Raw genomic sequence first — 22,199 nt, forward strand, 5'->3', positions numbered from 1 at the left:
TAGTGTAGATTCAAGTTTGCAAAAACCATGGCCTCCAGGGGTAGGTTTGGGGCCATAATAGGGACTACGGTTTTACATGCAAATAGATATGGAAAATCTTCTGATATGGACCAAGGTGACTCAGGTGAGCGATGTGGCCCATGGGCCTCTTGTTACACGATCCCGGGGCCAGGTGTTTGTTTTCACTCTGTCGAACTTCAATGATACTGGCTTTTACTTGCAACTTGTATATTGTCATGTTCAGACGTAATCTTAAAAATAGAGACCACTGGCAGGTCTATTCTGATGTAAAACTTCAGGTGTTTGTTTTTCTTTCTGTCTATTCTGATGTAAAACTTCAGGTGTTTGTTTTTCTCTCTGTCTATCCTGATGTAAAACTTCAGGTGTTTGTTTTTCTTTCTGTCTATTCTGATGTAAAACTTCAGGTGTTTGTTTTTCTTTCTGTCTATTCTGATGTAAAACTTCAATGACACTGACTTGTACTTACAGTGGATGCTGAAATGGGAAGAGCTGCAGTCCAAAAACAGACTCTCATCAAGTTTCACCTGACCTCACATGTACAAAAGGTCACCATTCATCTGAGTAACCTTGACCACCCAGTGGCAGAGATGGAGTTGATAGGTATAGCAACTAAATCTATCAGCATTTTGTGTGTGTCTAAGTATAGTAACTAAATCTGTAAGCATTTTGTGTGTATGATAGGTATAGTAAGTAAATCTGTCAGCAATTTGTGTGTGTGATAGGCATAGTAACTAAATCTGTCAGCAATTTGTGTGTTTCTATGCCCTTGGAATCTAAGTTTTGTTTTCAAAAAATTGCTTACTTTTGGCTCTTCAGAAACAAGAATTGATAAAATGCATGGTATTGTACATTTATTTGTAATTAAACTCCCAAGGACCCCAAGAATCAGTACAAAATATCCTAAAGACATCGGATTAAAATCTGTTGAAACAATGTCATGGAAAATAAAAATTTCCCTGATGCATGCAATTATTGCCAAGATAATTTCTTTGTCTGAATAGTTTCATTTGAAAACTATTAATGGAAATTTCAGACGTATGTATGTTATTAGTAACAATGCCCAATGTCTAATCTAATACATTTCAGTATATATTTCAAATTGAATCTCATTCACAATTCTCTTTTTTATCATTTTACACTGTGCATTCTGACATCCTGTGTAACTTGAGACAAAATATTACTTCCCAGAGCATGTTGGATTGAACAGAATACACAGTACACACAAGATGTAATTTAGTGGAATTGTAGTGGTGTGTTGGATATATTAAGTGTGTGCTTGTTCTTTAATTACTTTTAGTACTTTGATTCTTTAAGGTATGGACACTCAGTGTGTTGAATGTATTGAGTGTGTGCTTGTTCTTCAAGTACTTTTAGTACTTTGATTCTTTAAGGTATGGGCACTCAGTGTGTTGGATGTATTGAGTGTGTGCTTGTTCTTTGAGTACTTTCAGTACTTTGATTCTTTAAGGTAGGGACACTCAGTGTGTTGGATGTATTGAGTGTGTGTACTTGTTCTTTAATTACTTTCAGTACTTTGATTCTTTAAGGTATGGGCACTCAGTGTGTTGGATGTATTGAGTGTGTGCCTGTTCTGTAAGTACTTTCAGTACTTTGATTCTTTAAGGTATGGACACTCAGTGTGTTGGATATATTGAGTGTGTGTACTAGTTCTTTAAGTACTTTCAGTACTTTGATTCTTTAAGATATGGACACTGTATTGAGTGTGTGCTTGGTTTCTAAGTACTTTCGGTACTTTGATTCTTTTAGGTATGGATACTCAGATCTCGGTGGAGAACAAGAAGGCTTGCTACAGGAGTCAGATAAAGGATCTCGCTGTGCTGGACAAAACGGCAGGAACCCTGTACCCTCATGTAAGGGGAAAATTAATCAATACTTACTAGTTGTAGTGCTTTTATTGTTGCGTTATTACACTGTGAAAATGTAAGGCGGGACAGAAAGAAAAACAGATTGGAGTCAGCAGTGTGAATTCTCAAGTTTATCATTAGAGGTTTCTAATCTGTACTGCTTTTTCAGATTCTGATGTTGGAAGAAAAGGACTCTCCATTCTTCAGCATGAAGGTATGTATAGATAATGTATATATCAATATACCTAATGTTATAAATAATATATAGATAATGTATATATCAATATACCTAATGCTATAAATAATATATAGATAATGTATATATCAATATAAACCTAATGCTATAAATAATATATAGATAATGTATATATCAATATACCTAATGTTATAAATAATATATAGATAACGTATATATCAATATAAAACCTAATGTTATAGATAATATATAGATAATGTATATATCAATAAACCTAATGCTATAAATGATATACATGTATAGACATAGAATTAATAGGATGTGTCATCTAAATATGTTCTTAATGAATGCTCTAAATGTTCCTGGTAGGTGGTACAATTTTGGCACAGTTCCAAGAAAAGAGGAAAGGGACGTGCAGGAGACCAAGGACTGGACTACAAAGTCCATCTGAAAATTGGCGACCTGCAGCTCGCTTACGTCAATCGATTCCTGTGGGACATCACGGTACGATACAGGGACGAGTCATTAGGCAGAGATGTCACTGAAAAACTACGAACTATGAATATAATTTACGACATCTAAATTAAATGTGAAGCTCTATGCAGTAGATGTAGTGTCACGATAGATGCATTGATCGAAAATACTACTTTAGAAATTGGAAATGGATTTAATGTATGTAGTACGGAATGCTTTGTATTTTCCTGCATTCTGATGTTGACCCTTCCTTGGAGATACATTCAGTGCTGATTATTTCATTTTGTTAATTTTGCTAGTTATGATTTATAAATTTTGTTTAAATTATATATTGACAGAAATTCTTTGAGCCACTGAAGACACCGGAGATTGTCGAAGCAGCAGCAGCCACCATGGAGAATGTCTCAAAACAGGTAAACATATCGTAAACGTTACACCACAGGTAAATGTACTGTAAACATCACAACACAGGTAAATCTATCGTAAATGTTACAACACAGGTAAATCTATCATAAACATCACAACACAGGTAAATGTATCGTAAATGTTACAACACAGGTCAATGTATTGTAAATGTTACAACACAGGTGAATCTATCATAAACATCACAACACAGGTAAATGTATCGTAAACATCACAACACAGGTAAATCTATTGTAAATGTTACAACACAGGTAAATCTATTGTAAATGTTACAACACAGGTAAATGTATCGTAAACATCACAACACAGGTAAATGTATCGTAAACACCTCGACACAGGTAAATGTATTGTAAACATCTCAACACAGTTAAACATAACCAGGTAAACAAATAAACAAGTAAACAAATAAACAGGTAAACAAATAACCAGGTTAATGTCATATAAACATCATAATACATGAGGAGGTGTAAATAGGTAGATGTATTGTAAATAAAGATGAAAGTATAAAACAGAAAACTATTGTCAGCATCACAAAATAGGTAAGAATATAAACAGGTAAGATTATAAACAGGTAAAAGTATTGTGTTTCCTTGTTACAAGTAAGAATATAAACAGGTAAGACTATTGTGTCTCCTTGTTACAGATAAGAATATAAACAGGTAAGACTATTGTGTCTCCTTGTTACAGGTAGCTGAGATCCAGCCGTCCTCTGTCCGAGTAGGACTGGTGATTGACATGAAAACTCCTACAGTGATTGTTCCTAAGACATCTAAGTCACCAGATCTACTTCTGTTCAGGTTTGACTACCTGCAGATCCGAAACTCCATCAAGTCCGAATTCCTGGCCGACGAATCGCAGCAGGACTGGAATGACATCAGAATTAAAGTAAAAGGCATGCAGATAAGCAGGTAACTGCAGAGATTTCTGTCTGAAAATTAAATAAAAAGATGTTGTCATTAATTTAAAGGTTGTCCATATAAAGTTTGTGGACAAGTGTGGTTTTATGTGATTCTGATGTCATGCACCTACAAAATATATGCCGTGACTGGATCTAATGATGACCAGTAAAGATATCGAAAAATAGTGGGAAATTATGAAATCATGACCAGTATAAAGATGTCGAAAAATAGTGGGAATTTATGAAATCATGATCAGTAAAGATACAAATGAATAGTGGGAAATTATGAAAAAAGATAGTGGGAAATTATGAAATTCTGACCAGTAAAGATATAAAAAATAGTGGGAAATTATGAAAAAAAGCTATTGATTTATACTGATATTGTCACATTAAATATAATGAAGAGGAGCGATGCAGAATATCTAAGTGTTTTGATAATATGTATAACATTTGGAATGCAGTAAAAAGAAATGTATTAATTTCAAAGTAAAAGATTGATGTGTTGTTTGGTTCTTTAATCTTTTTACATGTAATTATTGTGTATGGAAAATTAGTTTTACAATTCAAGGTTATGTTTGTAAAGCATTAAATGAATTTATAAAGTAACATTCAGTTTTACTTTTACATAAAGAGTATTGGTTATGTTGAGATTCATGAAAGAAAACAATTCAAGGTTATATTTGAAAGCATTACATGAATTTACATGTATATTGCAACATTCAGTTTTACATAAAGAGTATTGGTTGTGTTAAGATTCATAAAAGAAAAACATTGCTGATTGATAATTAGTTGTAATTGAATAATTTTGACTACGAATAACTCCATTTACCTGATCAAGAAATAGGGCTCATGGCCGGTGTGACCAGTTGAAGGGGATGCTTACTCCTCCTAGGCACCTGCTCTTACCTCTGGTGTGTCCAGGGGTCTGTGTTTGCCCAACTATCTATTTTGTATTGCTTATAGGAGTTATGAGATTGATTACTGTTCGTTATCTTTATCTTTCATTCAATGTTTTCATTCTACAGGGCTAAAGTTTTGAGTGATAAGTTTGTTGTGAGCCATAATGTGGCAGAACCAGTTGACTTCCTGGCCTCTGTTAGCCTCGCTTTGGAACCAGTTAGGTCAAAGGTCAGGTACGATGTGTCAGGAGATCTCTTTCTCATGAAGGTAATTATTGGCTTAAATCTTTGTATTTGATATGAAATGTGTATATCTATCTAATAGTATATGAAAGAAAACATTTATTACATTGATTGAATTGTTATAATTTGTGAGGGACAAAATTTGTAAAAAAAAAAAAAAAAACCTGCAAAAAAAGTTAAGTTAAAGGGGGAGGGGGGGGGTATACTGGAATAATATCCCATCTGTCCATTGACAGGATTTACCCAGAGCATATCTTTAACACCAATGAGCAGATTTGCTTAAAACCTTGTGTATATGTTGTATGGATAATGAAGTTGGGGCATATGTTATTTTGATTGAGACTTTTTATCATTCAAGGAAGTTTAATATTTTTTCCATTGGAGGGTTGTTTTTATTGTCAATGTCCAGAGTATATCTTGAAAACCATTTATTCTTCAGTGAGCACAAACTCACTCTTTTCCACCATTTGATGTGCCCTGCAGGGAGTATTAGTCCTGTTAGGGCGGTTCTACGTTCAAGTTTTTTGTATTACTCCATGCCAAGAATTTATTACTTTGATCAACAAAATTCACAATTTATACAGTTATAAATGTATTTTTTTCTTAATTGTACAGAAACCATATTTTACAAAATTACACCTGGCCAAACAACAAAATCTCAACAATCCATGAAGGTTGTCTCCCGTGAATTTTACTGATTTAACAGTTTTCAATGTGATGATTCTTTTATTTGATATAATGCATGTAGTACAGGTCTCCCGAATCTAGTTTCTAGAGGGTAGTGAACACAAAATATGGAATTGTGTTTTTAAGTCAACATGTTTTCAATCTGACATGATGAAATTGTGTGTTATTAGGTCAATATGTTTCTGTCGAACATGATAAAATTGTGTGTTTTTAAGTCAACATCTTTCCGTCTGACATGATGAAATTGTGTTTTTTAAGTGAACATGTTTCTGTCTGATGTGAAATTGTGTGTTTTAAGTGAACATGTTTCTGTCAGACAATATGATGAAATTGTGTGTTTTTAGGTCAACATGTTTCAGTCGGACGTGAAGCTGCTGATGGATATTGTTAACCTGAACCTTCAGGAGGGGGCACCAAAATCAAACAAAAGTTAGTATTATTTATAAATCTGGACACTAGATGCACAACAAATGTGAAAATAAATAAACTCCACTTATAATAATCAAAGCAGGTTTATAGCATGATAATTTCATATTGATATGTAGAGTGTAGTTAATGTTTGTAACACTTGACTATTGTTTTGTTGTATAAAGGTGGAGATACAGAGTTGTCTCCCCACCAGATCGGAAGTATGGAGGAATTATCTGCCCCTGATACGACAGATGCTGGCTCCGCCCCTACAACACCTTATAACGCAGTGCTGACATTCCAGGGACTGGTCGTACAGTTGTTTGAAGAGAAAGAGGAGGAAAATCAGCCACTAGTAAATAGATTTCTCTTAATTTAAGCGATACGCTCCGTAACAGAATTTTAACAATGATGTAACCTGGTCTTTATTTTGCAAAACAATTCAAAGAAATTTGAAAACTTTGAAAAGCGTGCATGCATTTAATAAACAAAGAACATGTACATGTATTTCATGAATGTTAAAACTTTGTTTTCTTGTACATGCAGTTGACGATAAATGTTAAAACTTTGTTTTCTTGTACATGCAGTTGACGATAAATGTTAAAACTTTGTTTTCTTGTACATGCAGTTGACGATAAGTTACCGTCAAGTGCAATCTACATTCATCTATTTTGTGATTGTGGAAATTTTCATTTACACGTTACATTTTTGTCTGTATTTAGAAAGCCTCGATGCTGAGTAGATTTGAGATAGGGAAACTGGTGGGGCGGATAAACACACAGACATCTGAGGATATCCGATCCGACGTCAATCTCTCGCTTCAAGCACTCTCTGTAGATGACACACGACCGAACAGTACCGTTGTAAACAAAAGGTGACGTATTAATACCTCCAGCTGTAGGGATAAATAATCAGGGATGTGCAAGTAGATAATACTAGCCCCACAATATTGGTTGAAAGTGCACGAGTAGAATCTGTAATTAGAAAGTTTGTCAGACCCACCATATACATTATTGGTTAAGTCTATACATATCTCTTATATGTTTTTTAAAAACAGAAACATAAAAGCTCTTTACGTCTTTATAAAAATGCATGCTGCGGAGTGTCCGAATTTGACCTTGAGATCAAACTTGGAACGCTTTGTTTCATGTCTTGTTTGATCTCAGACTGATGATCCATGTCTGTCAGCTCGATCTCATGTCTTGTTTTGATCTCAGACTGATGATTCATGCCTGTCAGCTCGATCTCATGTCTTGTTTGATCTCAGACTGATGATCCATGTCTGTCAGCTCGATCTCATGTCTTGTTTTGATCTCAGAGATCTCATGTCTTGTTTGATCTCAGACTGATGATTCATGCCTGTCAGCTCGATCTCATGTCTTGTTTGATCTCAGACTGATGATTCATGCCTGTCAGCTCGATCTCATGTCTTGTTGGATCTCAGACTGATGATTCATGCCTGTCAGCTCGATCTCATATCTTGTTTTGATCTCAGACTGATGATTCATGTCTGCCAGCTCAATCTCATGTCTTGTTTGATCTCAGAGATCTCATGTCTTGTTTGATCTCAGGCTGATGATTCATGTCAGCTCGATATGATCCGATACTGGGGATTAAGTTACTGTAGTAATGATGTATAATCATCGATCTTCTATTTGTTATTTGTATGAATCTCCTATTTCATGTTTATTTAGACCTTCTAATATAATATTTCATGTTTATTTAGACCTTCTAAATATAATATTTCATCTTTATTCATGTTTTACTTCTTTATTTGTACCTTGTATTTCATTTCGCCTCGCCCGGTATAAAACTTAGTGACCTAGCTGGTGTCATCCCGTACCAGGTCACTAGATGACTAGGTAACGAATTTACCCCACCGATGACCTGTTATGATAATATGCAGGAGGCTATTGCGTACCAGAACTACAGACAACACACCATAAATATTCCTTGTTTAAAGACTACTGTATTTAAACGACCTTTTGCTTGGACAAACATCATATCATTATATGTATACATCAGCACAAATATACCCAGTGTGATTATCAGTAATTCCTTCTTTCTTTCGATCTCGTCTGCTGCCAAACTTGCAAACCGTTTGGCCGCCATTGTTGTTGACAAATGCAACAAGAAAAATAACTCGCAAGGAAGCCTGGTATAAATTTTGACGGTGACGTGGGATAGAATATCCCATGTCTTCACGTGACCGTAATGAGCCAATCACTATTCAGGATCTCCCAACTAACTTGTCAAAGGTGGGGTGAATTGTTTTACCCAGCACTTTTTTTATCGGGTGATTTTATGTTAATTTTATCATGATCTCTTTTCTGTTAACAGAATCATTGACTGTATAAGGGAGACAATTAATAAGGAAGAAGAAGAGTTACTTCCCCTGATTTCTGTAATCTACAAGGAGAGGACAAATGGGAATAGGGAGGGTAGGTAGTCAACATGTTATTGTTGTGTGATTATTGAACAGAATCAACATATTTTAGAGCCGCATCACAAACTAGGGATTTCATTGTAATCCTATTCAATTATCACAAAATAAATTGTTCTACATTTAGAATAAAATATGATTTTTTGCATAATTATGATCTTAGAGCCTGGTGTATGAGTTAAAACTTTCTTTCTGTGAACTCAGAAACAATTTCTAAATATCATTTGTAAATCTTTTAATGACATACATGTACCAGTGTAAGAATAATGTATCTTCCTTTGTGAATTCAGAAAACAATTTACCCATGTCCTTTATATATATTTTAAAGTTTTTATCTATGTGTGTGACCTTGATCACATCATTGTACAATGTCTGTCTGTGTAGTCATGTTATTCATAAAACTGCTGTGGGACTGTCTCAGTATAGTCCATTCTGTGTTCTCAGAGACAATGTTCTCAGTATTGTCCATTCTGTGTTCTCAGAGACAATGTTCTCAGTATTGTCCATTCTGTGTTTTCAGAGACAATGTGTGTGTCTTCTCTATAATTCTGTTTACAGCTTGTCAGAATGGAGAAGAATTCTGTGTACAGATATATATAGCTGATGTTTCTCTCTACAGCTGATGTCAGAATGGAGAAGAATTCTATGTAGTACAGATATATATATATATATATATATATATATATATATTATATAAATTGACGATCAGATGGAGTTCAATCACATAACATTTATTTCTCTACAGGCTGTTTCGTAAGGGGATGGTTTCCCCTCACTCGTCAGGAGAAAAATGATATCTAACGAAAAACATCCGCGTGGCTGAGAATATGTTACACAGAAACATACTGGATAGTTGCTAAGCATGATTACACACAGGATTGAGTAAATAGAAATTTATGGGAATGACGGCAAGTGCTGACAAGTTCTGAACGCTTATTCAATGAAGATTTTTCGGGATGACATATTATAAAGAATTTCTCTAGAATACAAAGGTTGCACTTTTTTGAAATGTTTGAGTATGATGATGTTTTTCCTAAAATTTCCCACTTGATTTTGTAGTCAATATTTTTGTCTTTCAATGTCCATATGAATTTGCTGAGCTCGGTGGTATTCTTTTTCGTGGAATTACGGAATGAATGAGTGTGGTTGGCGTATCTTAATTTGAACTCGGTGTTAAGATACGCCAACCACACTCATTCATTCCGTAATTCCACGAAAAAGAATACCACCGAGCTCAGCAAATTCATATGGACATTGAAAGACAAAAATATTGACTACAAAATCAAGTGGGAAATTTTAGGAAAAACATCATCATACTCAAACATTTCAAAAAAGTGCAACCTTTGTATTCTAGAGAAATTCTTTATAATATGTCATCCCGAAAAATCTTCATTGAATAAGCGTTCAGAACTTGTCAGCACTTGCCATCATTCCCATAAATTTCTACTTACTCAATCCTGTGTGTAATCATGCTTAGCAACTATCCAGTATGTTTCTGTGTAACATATTCTCAGCCACGCGGATGTTTTTCGTTAGATGTCATTTTTCTCCCGACGAGTGAGGGGAAACCATCCCCTTACAAAACAGCCTGTAGAGAAATAAATGTTATGTGATTGAACTCCATCTGATCGTCAATTTATGTAGCTCCGTGAGGCCACGTCGAGCACTCTAGAAGATTATATCGGAGATTTATCCCAATATATTATATATATATATATATATATATATATCTGACTGTTCTCTCTACAGCTGATGTCAGAATGGAGAAGAATTCTGTATATATATATATATATATATATATATATATATATATATATATAGCTGATTTTTAACTCTACAGCTGATGTCAGAATGGAGAAATATGTTTACAGATATATAATAATAATAATAATAATTGGTTTTATATAGCGCCTTTTCCAGCGGATGCTGCTCAAAACGCTTTACAATAATCAATATACATTATTACCACGGCAGACCTTATATCAATTTAGAACTTTCTCAGCCTCCTAGGAAGCATACAGTGCAAGCTGCCATTACAAGCGCTAGAGCACTAACATTCTAACAATATATATATCTGACTGTTCTCTCTACAGCTGATGTCAGAATGGAGAAGATCACGGTACACATCCACATCCCCTATCTCCAGAGCTTGTACCAGTTCTTCCTCCAGGCCCTAGAGACAGACACGCCCACAAACCCCTCCCCCCGGGACAGCACCAGTGTTGACGGGGAGGACATTATAGATTCCCCAGCCCCCGAGCCCCAGCCCACAGGAATGTTTACACTGTATGGGACCATGAAACAGCCGGAGTTTATTCTGCACGGGAGCTCAGGTCCGAGTGACGACAGAATACTTGTTTTAGAGGTAAGTTCTTAAAGACTACACCACTGATTCTGGTAAATGATAACTATGATCGTTTTTATTTATGTGAGATTGCATGATTACTTACTTACAATCAGTCCACATTGTGGTTCTGTTAGACATATATATATAGAGAGAGATAGATATATACAGAAAAAAGGATGCAAATCATTATCATTATCTTGCACTAGATATAAAGCACTCAACACATAATAAACTCTCTATAATAAGCTTCTGTCATGATATATAACCTTGGTTTTTTCTTGAAATCTTATAACACAGTAGACAGTAGATTTTTATCATTAAAGTGAAAAACAAACTTTGGCCACCCTTTCTTGTTTCGGTTTTATAATCTAGTACTGGGGGCACTCTTTCTTGTTTCATGACATTTATGGAAAACACAAAATTCAAAATTGTGTTCTGTTGTTTGAGCCAAAAAAAAAAAAAAAAAAAAAAAAAAAAAAGGAGAAAAACTAGCTTCATTGAAGACAGCAAGATTATAAGAAGCATTTTGAGATGTATTACTTTTGAAAATTTTGGGGGGAAATATCTGGAATCAGTCCCTTTGAAACAAGCATACTGGTTCTTTAATTGTCACAACTATGAAAATGCATGCCATAGTATAACATTAATGAAATACATGTTAAAATATTGCAAAGTATCTATAAAAAGAAATGTGTTTTTACCTGACAGGCAGACATAGAATTCAATATGAAAAATGACAGTTCAGAACAAAAGATAGGGTCAAAGGTCAAGGACCTAAAGATGTACAGCTCCAGGATGGGATCCAAGGCAACTTCTCAGCACTGGGTGAGTGTAGATATCAAAGTACTGAAAGACGAGTGTAGATAAAACTCAGCACTGGGTGAGTGTAGATAAAACTCAGTACTGGGTGAGTGTAAACAGAACTCAGTACTGGGTGAGTGTAGATAAAACTCAGTACTGGGTGAGTGTAAACAGAACTCAGCACTGGGTGAGTGTAGATAAAACTCAGCACTGGGTGAGTGTAGATAAAACTCAGTACTGGGTGAGTGTTAACAGAACTTAGCACTGGGTGAGTGTACAAAAATAGTGTCTAATGTATGAGTGTTAATAAAACTGTCTAGTTATGTGTGAGTGTAATAAAACTCTGTCTAGTTGTGTGTGAGTATAATAAAACTGTCTAGTTATGTGTGAGTATAGATAAAACTCTGTCTAGTTATGTGTGAGTGTAATAAAACTCTGTGTAGTTATGTGTGAGTGTAGATAAACTCTGTCTAGTTATGTGTGAGTGTAATAAAACTGTCTAGTTATGTGTGAGTGTAATAAAACTCTGTCTAGTTATGTGTGAGTGTAATAAAACTCTGTCTAGTTATGTGTGAGTGTAATAAAACTGTGTAGTTTTGTGTGAGTGTAGATAAACTCTGTCTAGTTATGTGTGAGTGTAATAAAACTCTGTCTAGTTGTGTGTGAGTATAATAAAACTGTCTAGTTATGTGTGAGTATAGATAAAACTCTGTCTAGTTATGTGTGAGTGTAATAAAACTCTGTGTAGTTATGTGTGAGTGTAGATAAACTCTGTCTAGTTATGTGTGAGTGTAATAAAACTGTCTAGTTATGTGTGAGTGTAATAAAACTCTGTGTAGTTATGTGTGAGCGTAATAAAACTCTGTGTAGTTATGTGTGAGTGTAATAAAACTCTGTGTAGTTATGTGTGAGTGTAGATAAACTCTGTGTAGTTATGTGTGAGTGTAGATAAACTCTGTGTAGTTATGTGTGAGTGTAATAAAACTGTCTAGTTATGTGTGAGTGTAATAAAACTGTGTAGTTATGTGTGAGTGTAGATAAACTCTGTCTAGTTATGTGTGAGTGTAATAAAACTGTCTAGTTATGTGTGAGTGTAATAAAACTCCGTGTAGTTATGTGTGAGTGTAGATAAAACTCTGTCTAGTTATGTGTGAGTGTAATAAAACTCTGTGTAGTTATGTGTGAGTGTAGATAAATTCTGTCTAGTTATGTGTGAGTGTAGATAAACTCTGTCTAGTTATGTGTGAGTGTAATAAAACTCTGTCTAGTTATGTGTGAGTGTAATAAAACTCTGTCTAGTTATGTGTGAGTGTAAATAAAACACTGTCTAGTTATGTGTGAGTGTAATAAAACTCTGCCTAGTTATGTGTGAGTGTAATAAAACTCTGTCTAGTTATGTGTGAGTGTAATAAAACTCTGTCTAGTTATGTGTGAGTGTAAATAAAACACTGTCTAGTTATGTGTGAGTGTAATAAAACTCTGTCTAGTTATGTGTGAGTGTAGATAAACTCTGCGTAGTTTTGTGTGAGTGTAGATAAACTCTGTCTAGTTATGTGTGTGTGTAATAAAACTCTGTCTAGTTATGTGTGAGTGTAATAAAACTCTGTCTAGTTATGTGTGAGTGTTAATAAAACTGTCTAGTTATGTGTGAGTGTAATAAAACTCTGTCTAGTTATGTGTGAGTGTAATAAAACTCTGTCTAGTTATGTGTGAGTGTAATAAAACTCTGTCTAGTTATGTGTGAGTGTAGATAAACTCTGTCTAGTTATGTGTGAGTGTAATAAAACTCTGTGTAGTTATGTGTGAGTGTAGATAAATTCTGTCTAGTTATGTGTGAGTGTAGATAAACTATGTCTAGTTATGTGTGAGTGTAATAAAACTCTGTCTAGTTATGTGTGAGTGTAATAAAACTCTGTCTAGTTATGTGTGAGTGTAAATAAAACACTGTCTAGTTATGTGTGAGTGTAATAAAACTCTGTCTAGTTATGTGTGAGTGTAATAAAACTCTGTGTAGTTATGTGTGAGTGTAAATAAAACTCTGTCTAGTTATGTGTGAGTGTAAATAAAACTCTGTCTAGTTATGTGTGAGTGTAATAAAACTCTGTCTAGTTATGTGTGAGTGCTAATAAAACTGTCTAGTTATGTGTGAGTGTAATAAAACTCTGTCTAGTTATGTGTGAGTGTAATAAAACTCTGTGTAGTTATGTGTGAGTGTAGATAAACTCTGTCTAGTTATGTGTGAGTGTAATAAAACTCTGTCTAGTTATGTGTGAGTGTAATAAAACTCTGTGTAGTTATGTGTGAGTGTAGATAAACTGTCTAGTTATGTGTGAGTGTAATAAAACTCTGTGTAGTTATGTGTGAGTGTAGAAAAACTCTGTCTAGTTATGTGTGAGTGTAATAAAACTCTGTGTAGTTATGTGTGAGTGTAGATAAAACTCTGTCTAGTTATGTGTGAGTGTAATAAAACTCTAGTTATGTATGAGTGTAGATAAAACTCTGTCTATTTATGTGTGAGTGTAATAAAACTCTGTCTAGTTATGTGTGAGTGTAGATAAAACTCTGTCTAGTTATGTGTGAGTGTAATAAAACTCTGTCTAGTTATGTGTGAGTGTAATAAAACTCTGTGTAGTTATGTGTGAGTGTAATAAAACTCTGTCTAGTTATGTGTGAGTGTAATAAAACTCTGTGTAGTTATGCGTGAGTGTAATAAAACTCTGTCTAGTTATGTGTGAGTGTAATAAAACTCTGTCTAGTTATGTGTGAGTGTAATAAAACTCTGTCTAGTTATGTGTGAGTGTAGATAAAACTCTGTATAGTTATGTGTGAGTGTAATAAAACTCTGTGTAGTTATGTGTGAGTGTAATAAAACTCTGTGTAGTTATGTGTGAGTGTAGATAAAACTCTGTCTAGTTATGTGTGAGTGTAGATAAAACTCTGTATAGTTATGTGTGAGTGTAATAAAACTCTGTGTAGTTATGTGTGAGTGTAATAAAACTCTGTGTAGTTATGTGTGAGTGTAGATAAAACTCTGTCTAGTTATGTGTGAGTGTAGATAAAACTCTGTCTAGTTATGTGTGAGCGTAATAAAACTCTGTGTAGTTATGTGTGAGTGTAGATAAATTCTGTCTAGTTATGTGTGAGTGTAGATAAACTCTGTCTAGTTATGTGTGAGTGTAATAAAACTCTGTCTAGTTATGTGTGAGTGTAATAAAACTCTGTCTAGTTATGTGTGAGTGTAAATAAAACACTGTCTAGTTATGTGTGAGTGTAATAAAACTCTGTCTAGTTATGTGTGAGTGTAATAAAACTCTGTCTAGTTATGTGTGAGTGTAATAAAACTCTGCCTAGTTATGTGTGAGTGTAATAAAACTCTGTCTAGTTATGTGTGAGTGTAATAAAACTCTGTCTAGTTATGTGTGAGTGTTAATAAAACTGTCTAGTTATGTGTGAGTGTAATAAAACTCTGTCTAGTTATGTGTGAGTGTAATAAAACTGTCTAGTTATGTGTGAGTGTAGATAAACTCTGTCTAGTTATGTGTGAGTGTAATAAAACTCTGTGTAGTTATGTGTGAGTGTAGATAAATTCTGTCTAGTTATGTGTGAGTGTAGATAAACTATGTCTAGTTATGTGTGAGTGTAATAAAACTCTGTGTAGTTATGTGTGAGTGTAAATAAAACTGTCTAGTTATGTGTGAGTGTAAATAAAACTCTGTCTAGTTATGTGTGAGTGTAATAAAACTCTGTCTAGTTATGTGTGAGTGCTAATAAAACTGTCTAGTTATGTGTGAGTGTAATAAAACTCTGTCTAGTTATGTGTGAGTGTAATAAAACTCTGTGTAGTTATGTGTGAGTGTAGATAAACTGTCTAGTTATGTGTGAGTGTAATAAAACTCTGTGTAGTTATGTGTGAGTGTAGAAAAACTCTGTCTAGTTATGTGTGAGTGTAATAAAACTCTGTGTAGTTATGTGTGAGTGTAGATAAAACTCTGTCTAGTTATGTGTGAGTGTAATAAAACTCTAGTTATGTATGAGTGTAGATAAAACTCTGTCTATTTATGTGTGAGTGTAATAAAACTCTGTCTAGTTATGTGTGAGTGTAGATAAAACTCTGTCTAGTTATGTTTGAGTGTAATAAAACTCTGTCTAGTTATGTGTGAGTGTAATAAAACTCTGTCTAGTTATGTGTGAGTGTAATAAAACTCTGTGTAGTTATGTGTGAGTGTAATAAAACTCTGTCTAGTTATGTGTGAGTGTAATAAAACTCTGTCTAGTTATGTGTGAGTGTAATAAAACTCTGTCTAGTTATGTGTGAGTGTAATAAAACTCTGTGTAGTTATGCGTGAGTGTAATAAAACTCTGTCTAGTTATGTGTGAGTGTAATAAAACTCTGTCTAGTTATGTGTGAGTGTAATAAAACTCTGTCTAGTTATGTGTGAGTGTAATAAAACTGTCTAGTTATGTGTGAGTGTAATAAAACTCTGTCTAGTTATGTGTGAGTGTAGATAAACTCTGTCTAGTTATGTGTGAGTGTAATAAAACTCTGTGTAGTTATGTGTGAGTGTAATAAAACTCTGTGTAGTTATGTGTGAGTGTAGATAAAACTCTGTCTAGTTATGTGTGAGTGTAGATAAAACTCTGTCTAGTTATGTGTGAGCGTAATAAAACTCTGTCTAGTTATGTGTGAGTGTAATAAAACTCTGTGTAGTTATGTGAGAGTGTAATAAAACTCTGTGTAGTTATGTGTGAGTGTAAATAAAACTGTCTAGTTATGTGTGAGTGTAAATAAAACTCTGTCTAGTTATGTGTGAGTGTAATAAAACTCTGTCTAGTTATGTGTGAGTGCTAATAAAACTGTCTAGTTATGTGTGAGTGTAATAAAACTCTGTCTAGTTATGTGTGAGTGTAATAAAACTCTGTGTAGTTATGTGTGAGTGTAGATAAACTGTCTAGTTATGTGTGAGTGTAATAAAACTCTGTGTAGTTATGTGTGAGTGTAGAAAAACTCTGTCTAGTTATGTGTGAGTGTAATAAAACTCTGTGTAGTTATGTGTGAGTGTAGATAAAACTCTGTCTAGTTATGTGTGAGTGTAATAAAACTCTATCTAGTTATGTGTGAGTGTAATAAAACTCTGTCTAGTTATGTGTGAGTGTAAATAAAACACTGTCTAGTTATGTGTGAGTGTAATAAAACTGTCTAGTTATGTGTGAGTGTAATAAAACTCTGTCTAGTTATGTGTGAGTGTAATAAAACTCTGCCTAGCTATGTGTGAGTGTAGATAAAACTCTGTGTAGTTATGTGTGAGTGTAATAAAACTCTGTCTAGTTAGGTGTGAGTGTAGATAAAACTCTGTCTAGTTATGTGTGAGTGTAGATAAACTCTGTCTAGTTATGTGTGAGTGTAATAAAACTCTGTGTAGTTATGTGTGAGTGTAATAAAACTGTCTAGTTATGTGTGATTGTAGATAAAACTCTGTGTAGTTATGTGTGAGTGTAATAAAACTCTATCTAGTTATGTGTGAGTGTAATAAAACTCTGTCTAGTTATGTGTGAGTGTAAATAAAACACTGTCTAGTTATGTGTGAGTGTAATAAAACTGTCTAGTTATGTGTGAGTGTAATAAAACTCTGTCTAGTTATGTGTGAGTGTAATAAAACTCTGTCTAGTTATGTGTGAGTGTAATAAAACTCTGTGTAGTTATGTGTGAGTGTAATAAAACTCTGTCTAGTTATGTGTGAGTGTAAATAAAACACTGTCTAGTTATGTGTGAGTGTAATAAAACTGTCTAGTTATGTGTGAGTGTAGATAAAACTCTGTCTAGTTATGTGTGAGTGTAATAAATCTCTGTCTAGTTATGTGTGAGTGTAAATAAAACACTGTCTAGTTATGTGTGTGTGTAATAAAACTCTGTCTAGTTATGTGTGAGTGTAAATAAAACACTGTCTAGTTATGTGTGTGTGTAATAAAACTCTGTCTAGTTATGTGTGAGTGTAATAAAACTCTGTGTAGTTATGTGTGAGCGTAAATAAAACTCTGTCTAGTTATGTGTGAGTGTAGATAAACTCTGTGTAGTTATGTGTGAGTGTAGATAAACTCTGTCTAGTTATGTGTGAGTGTAATAAAACTCTGTCTAGTTATGTGTGAGTGTAATAAAACTCTGTCTAGTTATGTGTGAGTGTAGATAAAACTCTGTGTAGTTATGTGTGAGTGTAGATAAAACTCTGTGTAGTTATGTGTGAGTGTAATAAAACTCTGTCTAGTTATGTGTGAGTGTAATAAAACTGTCTAGTTATGTGTGAGTGTAATAAAACTCTGTGTAGTTATGTGTAAGTGTAATAAAACTCTGTCTAGTTATGTGTGAGTGTTAATAAAACTCTGTGTAGTTATGTGTGAGTGTAGATAAACTCTGTCTAGTTATGTGTGAGTGTAGATAAACTCTGTCTAGTTATGTGTGAGTGTAGATAAACTCTGTCTAGTTATGTGTGAGTGTTGACGAGGAGTGCACTTTATTTAGTAACAAATTTCTACCCTTGTGTGTTGTAACTGTAGGTGATACAGCCCTGTCAGGTGGACTTTGAGCGAAGCGTGGCTAACAACCACGCTCACCACCAGGTGTCTCTGGCTGTCTTGGAGGTCTACGTGTCACCGCAGGTCATCCGCCTCATGTTCGACGTCTCACGAATGTTGACTGCAGAGGAGGACACAAAGGTATCTCCTGCAGATTTTACATCTAGAATAAAGGCTCTAAAGCTCTGCAGAGCGTAGCTTCCCCTCGCAACTTTGTTATATTCTTAAATGCTTCAATTAGCTGAATCTTTTCTAAACTGATTAATCAGTTAAAATCCAGATCTTATATACAGTTAGAATGCAATGTAAATTTGATTGCGATGAAATCAGTAAACATTTTGAATCATGAAGGCAAGAGTAAACCAAGGGTTGCAGGATCAGAAATGGACAGTGTCCCTAATCTAATCCACTATAACGAGTACAGCAGGAATTTGTTCATTATTGCCTAATTTAATCCACTGTAACAGGTACAACAGGAATTTGTTCATTATTGCCTAATTTAATCCACTATAACGAGTACAGCAGGAATTTGTTCATTATTGCCTAATTTAATCCACTGTAACGGATACAGCAGGAATTTGTTCATTATTGCCTAATTTAATCCACTGTAACAGGTACAGCCGGAATTTGTTCATTTTTGCCTAATTTAATCCACTATAACGAGTACAGCAGGAATTTGTTCATTATTGCCTAATTTAATCCACTGTAACGGTACAGCAGGAATTTGTTCATTATTGCCTAATTTAATCCACTGTAACAGGTACAACAGGAATTTGTTCATTATTGCCTAATTTAATCCACTGTAACAGGTACAACAGGAATTTGTTCATTATTGCCTAATTTAATCCACTATAACGAGTACAGCAGGAATTTGTTCATTATTGCCTAATTTAATCCACTGTAACAGGTACAACAGGAATTTGTTCATTATTGCCTAATTTAATCCACTATAACGAGTACAGCAGGAATTTGTTCATTATTGCCTAATTTAATCCACTGTAATGAGTACAGGAGGAATTTACATTCTGTTGTAAGGTATATATGCATTGTAAAGCACCTTTGAGCATACATAGTGTATGAAAAGGGTGCTATATAAATATGGTATTATTATTATAATTATTTATTATTTGTTGATTATCAAAAGTTTTTGTTTGGGAATGTGTCATTCCATTGGGTATATGATGAAAACTTTGTTTGGGAATGTGTCATTCCGTTGGGTATATGATGGAAACTTTGGAGAATTTAACATATTGTGATTGAGAGTTTGGATTGAATCATTAGCTGAAACACTGTAATTATTACATTTTAATAATATTTATGACATCTTATTAGGAGGAAGTTGAGGACAGGCAGGAGAAGAAGTCCTTTACTAACCTCTGGAGTATCCACCAGACCTCAGCACAGAAGTGGCTGGACAAAATAGGTCACTGTCACAAACTCACTCAGACAAAATAGGTCACTGTCACAAACTCACTCAGACAAAATAGGTCACTGTCACAAACTCACTCAGACCTATTTTAGGTCACTGTCACAAACTCACTCAGACAAAATAGGTCACTGTCACAAACTCACTCAGACAAAATAGGTTACGGTCACAAACTCACCCAGACAAAATAGGTCACTGTCACAAACTCACTCAGACAAAATAGGTCACTGTCACAAACTCACTCAGACAAAATAGGTCACTGTCACAAACTCTCTCAGACAAAATAGGTCACTGTCACAAACTCACTCAGACAAAATAGGTCACTGTCACAATCTTACTCAGACAAAATAGGTCACTGTCACAAACTAACTCAAACTAAATAGGTCACTGTCACAAACTCTCTCAAACAAAATAGGCCACTACACTGTCACAAACTCACTCAGACAAAATAGGTCACTGTCACAAACTCACTCAGACAAAATAGGTCACTGTCACAAACTCACTCAGACAAGATAGGCCACTACACTACCGTGTACAAATTCATTCAGAAAATGGCTCTATATTTTTCACATCATAAGTTGTGTCTATTATTAGAAACCCAGAAAAGAGCTGCACGGAAAATACCGGATGCTTCACAGCATGTATTTGCCATTTATTTATTGAAAGTTAACAGCAACTTAAAAGCTCACCCTTACATCTTTTTATTTTGGGAAAACATATTGATGTTCATTAACTTGTACGGGGCAGAAGACACCGAGAAAATATGCATTCTATTTACATGTGTAACTGATACATCGAGAGAGTACAATTATTCTGACACAAATTGAACTTCTTTATTCAGACCCAGACGAGCCCAACAACCCCCTTCTGCCCCGGAGAGCCCCCTCAGAGACACTGGTGGTCAATGTGGAGAAGATTGATGTATACTTCCGGATCCGGAATCTGGATCACCATGTGGATCTGCTCCACGTGTTTTGCTCACTGGATAGCACCATCCAGGACTGGTCGAAACAGGTTTGTGCTGGTTATATACTGTACAGGGTTTGACATTTACTTTTTTGAGCACTAGACCAGTCGGGCTACTTCAAATGATATTTACTAGACCTGACTTTATATCCACTAGCCCTGACCAACTTTCCAGACAAAAACTGATAGTTTCTCCATATTTAAATACTTCATTTAAATGACAAACGTTAAGTTTGAACCAAAACGTATTTAATTGTCTCAAAAATATCTAAGTCTCGTCATTCAATTTGATTTTCAAACACGTTTTCTGTTTCTTTAAATTCTACCCGTCACGGATATTCTTTAGTCTATTTAGTATAAAATGACCTCAACCGGCTTTTTATTAAATTCATATTTCATAAGCCCTGCTTTGTTTCTTCCTAGCCTTTTCTTTTTTCTCCTGGGACGTCTTTCCTTGAGGACGAGAAGTCGTATTTAAATATAGAGACATTCCCGCACATATGTCAACACGATAAATAGCTGTTTACGACGTAATTTATAAATTGATAAACACTTTATTATAGTCAATTCAAATAAAATGTTTAAAATTAACATCGAGTAGATGTCGTGAAACACCAACCGCAACATATTTATTAGAACTAAAAATAAAAATTATTCCATCACACGGTTCAAGATTGCTTGCAAACTCTTTACAGTTATTTTCTTGTAGTTAAGAATAAAATATCTTACGGTTTAAAGTAGTTTCTTGTTTATTTTTTTGACACGACCAGTCGGACTAGTAAATCGACATTTTACCCGATCATTTAGTAGACTCGGTCGGTCGGACGTGCCTTAGTGTCAAACCCTGCTGTATGATTGATCCAGGACCTGTGTTTTGTTACAATCTCCATAATTATTGTTTGATAACTGATGGAGAATGTCTGTGGGTTTCCAGTATGCTTGTCAATACCTGAATGGAACTCAAACTTTTCTTTGGGGATTGATAATTATTGTATGATTCACACTAAATACAATGTATTAATAGTATTGCAAGTAAAGTATTATTAAAGATGAATGAAAAAAGAGAAGAATAACCTTCCTCCTTGTTACTTCACCAATATTCTACTTTTCGTGTCAAATACAATGAATACATAGTTACGTGTAAGTATACAGATGCTTAATGATCAAACGAAAACTTGTATTCTAACGTCAGGTCTGAGATTTTTAGTGGAAACTGTTTATATGTTTTAAAAGTTAAATTTTCTTGCTTTAGTTACACATGAAGGCTGACATAGAACTGAAAGCATCTTACTTCAATGAGAGGCTGAGTGTCTGGGAACCCCTGATAGAACCCGTGTGTGAGACTGTGGGCGTCTACAGACCGTGGTGGGCCGTTATCAAGGTTTGTAGTGAGAGATTCTTTGTTTGTGACAATGGGCGTCTACAGACCGTGGTGGGCCATTATCAAGGTTTGTAGTGAGAGATTCTTTGATTTATACAGTGAGCGTCTACATACCATGGTGGGCTGTTATCAAGGTTTGTAGAGAGAGATTCTA

General features: G+C 34.7%; 1 protein-coding gene across 15 annotated transcripts in view; it reads left to right on the forward strand.

The window, feature by feature from the left end:
• LOC125673035 (intermembrane lipid transfer protein VPS13A-like) overlaps nt 1–22,199 on the forward strand; it is a 159,597-nt gene that overhangs the window by 59,644 nt on the left and 77,754 nt on the right. For all 15 annotated transcript variants that reach the window (XM_056159636.1, XM_056159629.1, XM_056159634.1 and 12 more), the window contains 17 exons: nt 490–621; nt 1,789–1,892; nt 2,056–2,100; nt 2,452–2,586; nt 2,895–2,969; nt 3,667–3,887; nt 4,903–5,044; nt 6,051–6,135; nt 6,300–6,469; nt 6,837–6,988; nt 8,455–8,555; nt 10,651–10,922; nt 11,613–11,729; nt 18,255–18,413; nt 19,605–19,695; nt 20,540–20,712; nt 21,917–22,045. In XM_056159636.1, the coding sequence (XP_056015611.1) occupies nt 490–621; nt 1,789–1,892; nt 2,056–2,100; nt 2,452–2,586; nt 2,895–2,969; nt 3,667–3,887; nt 4,903–5,044; nt 6,051–6,135; nt 6,300–6,469; nt 6,837–6,988; nt 8,455–8,555; nt 10,651–10,922; nt 11,613–11,729; nt 18,255–18,413; nt 19,605–19,695; nt 20,540–20,712; nt 21,917–22,045 (2,303 nt within the window). The remainder of the gene's footprint in view (nt 1–489; nt 622–1,788; nt 1,893–2,055; nt 2,101–2,451; nt 2,587–2,894; nt 2,970–3,666; nt 3,888–4,902; nt 5,045–6,050; nt 6,136–6,299; nt 6,470–6,836; nt 6,989–8,454; nt 8,556–10,650; nt 10,923–11,612; nt 11,730–18,254; nt 18,414–19,604; nt 19,696–20,539; nt 20,713–21,916; nt 22,046–22,199) is intronic.

This window comes from Ostrea edulis, chromosome 3 (genome assembly GCF_947568905.1).
Source record: "Ostrea edulis chromosome 3, xbOstEdul1.1, whole genome shotgun sequence".
NCBI classification, from domain to species: Eukaryota; Metazoa; Mollusca; class Bivalvia; order Ostreida; family Ostreidae; genus Ostrea; species Ostrea edulis.